Source organism: Charadrius vociferus, unplaced genomic scaffold (assembly GCF_000708025.1).
Source record: "Charadrius vociferus isolate BGI_N301 unplaced genomic scaffold, ASM70802v2 scaffold812, whole genome shotgun sequence".
NCBI classification, from domain to species: domain Eukaryota; kingdom Metazoa; phylum Chordata; class Aves; order Charadriiformes; family Charadriidae; genus Charadrius; species Charadrius vociferus.
The window spans coordinates 66,783-67,214 of NW_009647037.1; the positions used below are offsets into that span (position 1 = coordinate 66,783).

At 68.3% G+C, this 432-nt stretch overlaps 1 protein-coding gene across 1 annotated transcript in view; it reads right to left on the bottom strand.

Moving 5' to 3' along the window:
* The window catches only part of LOC104295824 (probable beta-D-xylosidase 2), a 6,146-nt gene that overhangs the window by 3,784 nt on the left and 1,930 nt on the right, over nt 1-432 (bottom strand). The window contains exons 3-4 of the mRNA XM_009895617.1: nt 233-432; nt 49-152 (exon numbers count right to left, since the gene is read on the bottom strand). The exon at nt 233-432 is cut by the window's right edge and continues 11 nt beyond it. Coding sequence (XP_009893919.1) covers nt 49-152; nt 233-432 — 304 coding nt within the window. The remainder of the gene's footprint in view (nt 1-48; nt 153-232) is intronic.

Below are 432 nucleotides of genomic sequence, written 5' to 3' on the forward strand. Positions count from 1 at the left end.
CAGCCCTGGCTGCCGGCCTGCGCCCCCGGCCCCGCTCCCCACACTCACCTGCAGCGTGATGTTGCCCGCGGCCAGCGCCTGGGGGATGTGCATGAAGACATTGTTCCTCATGCCGTAGGAGAGCTCCAGGTTGCAGCCGGCATTCATCGAGGCTGCCGTGCCGGAGAGAAGGGAAACCACCCGTCACGGCTGCGTAGTGCCCGGGGACCCCGCGCCCATCCCGCAAGCTCACCGACCGCCGTCTCCAGGAAGGTGCGCGTGTAGTGGTGCCCCAGCATGATGAGCTCCAGGGCACCCTCGTCGCTCACCACGTAGCCCTCAAACCCCCACTCGCGGCGCAGGATGTCCGTCAGCAGCTTTTTGTTGGCGCAGGCGGGAACGCCATTGATCCTGTCGGAGAGGGGAAGGGGCAGGCCGGCCAGCCGGGCACCG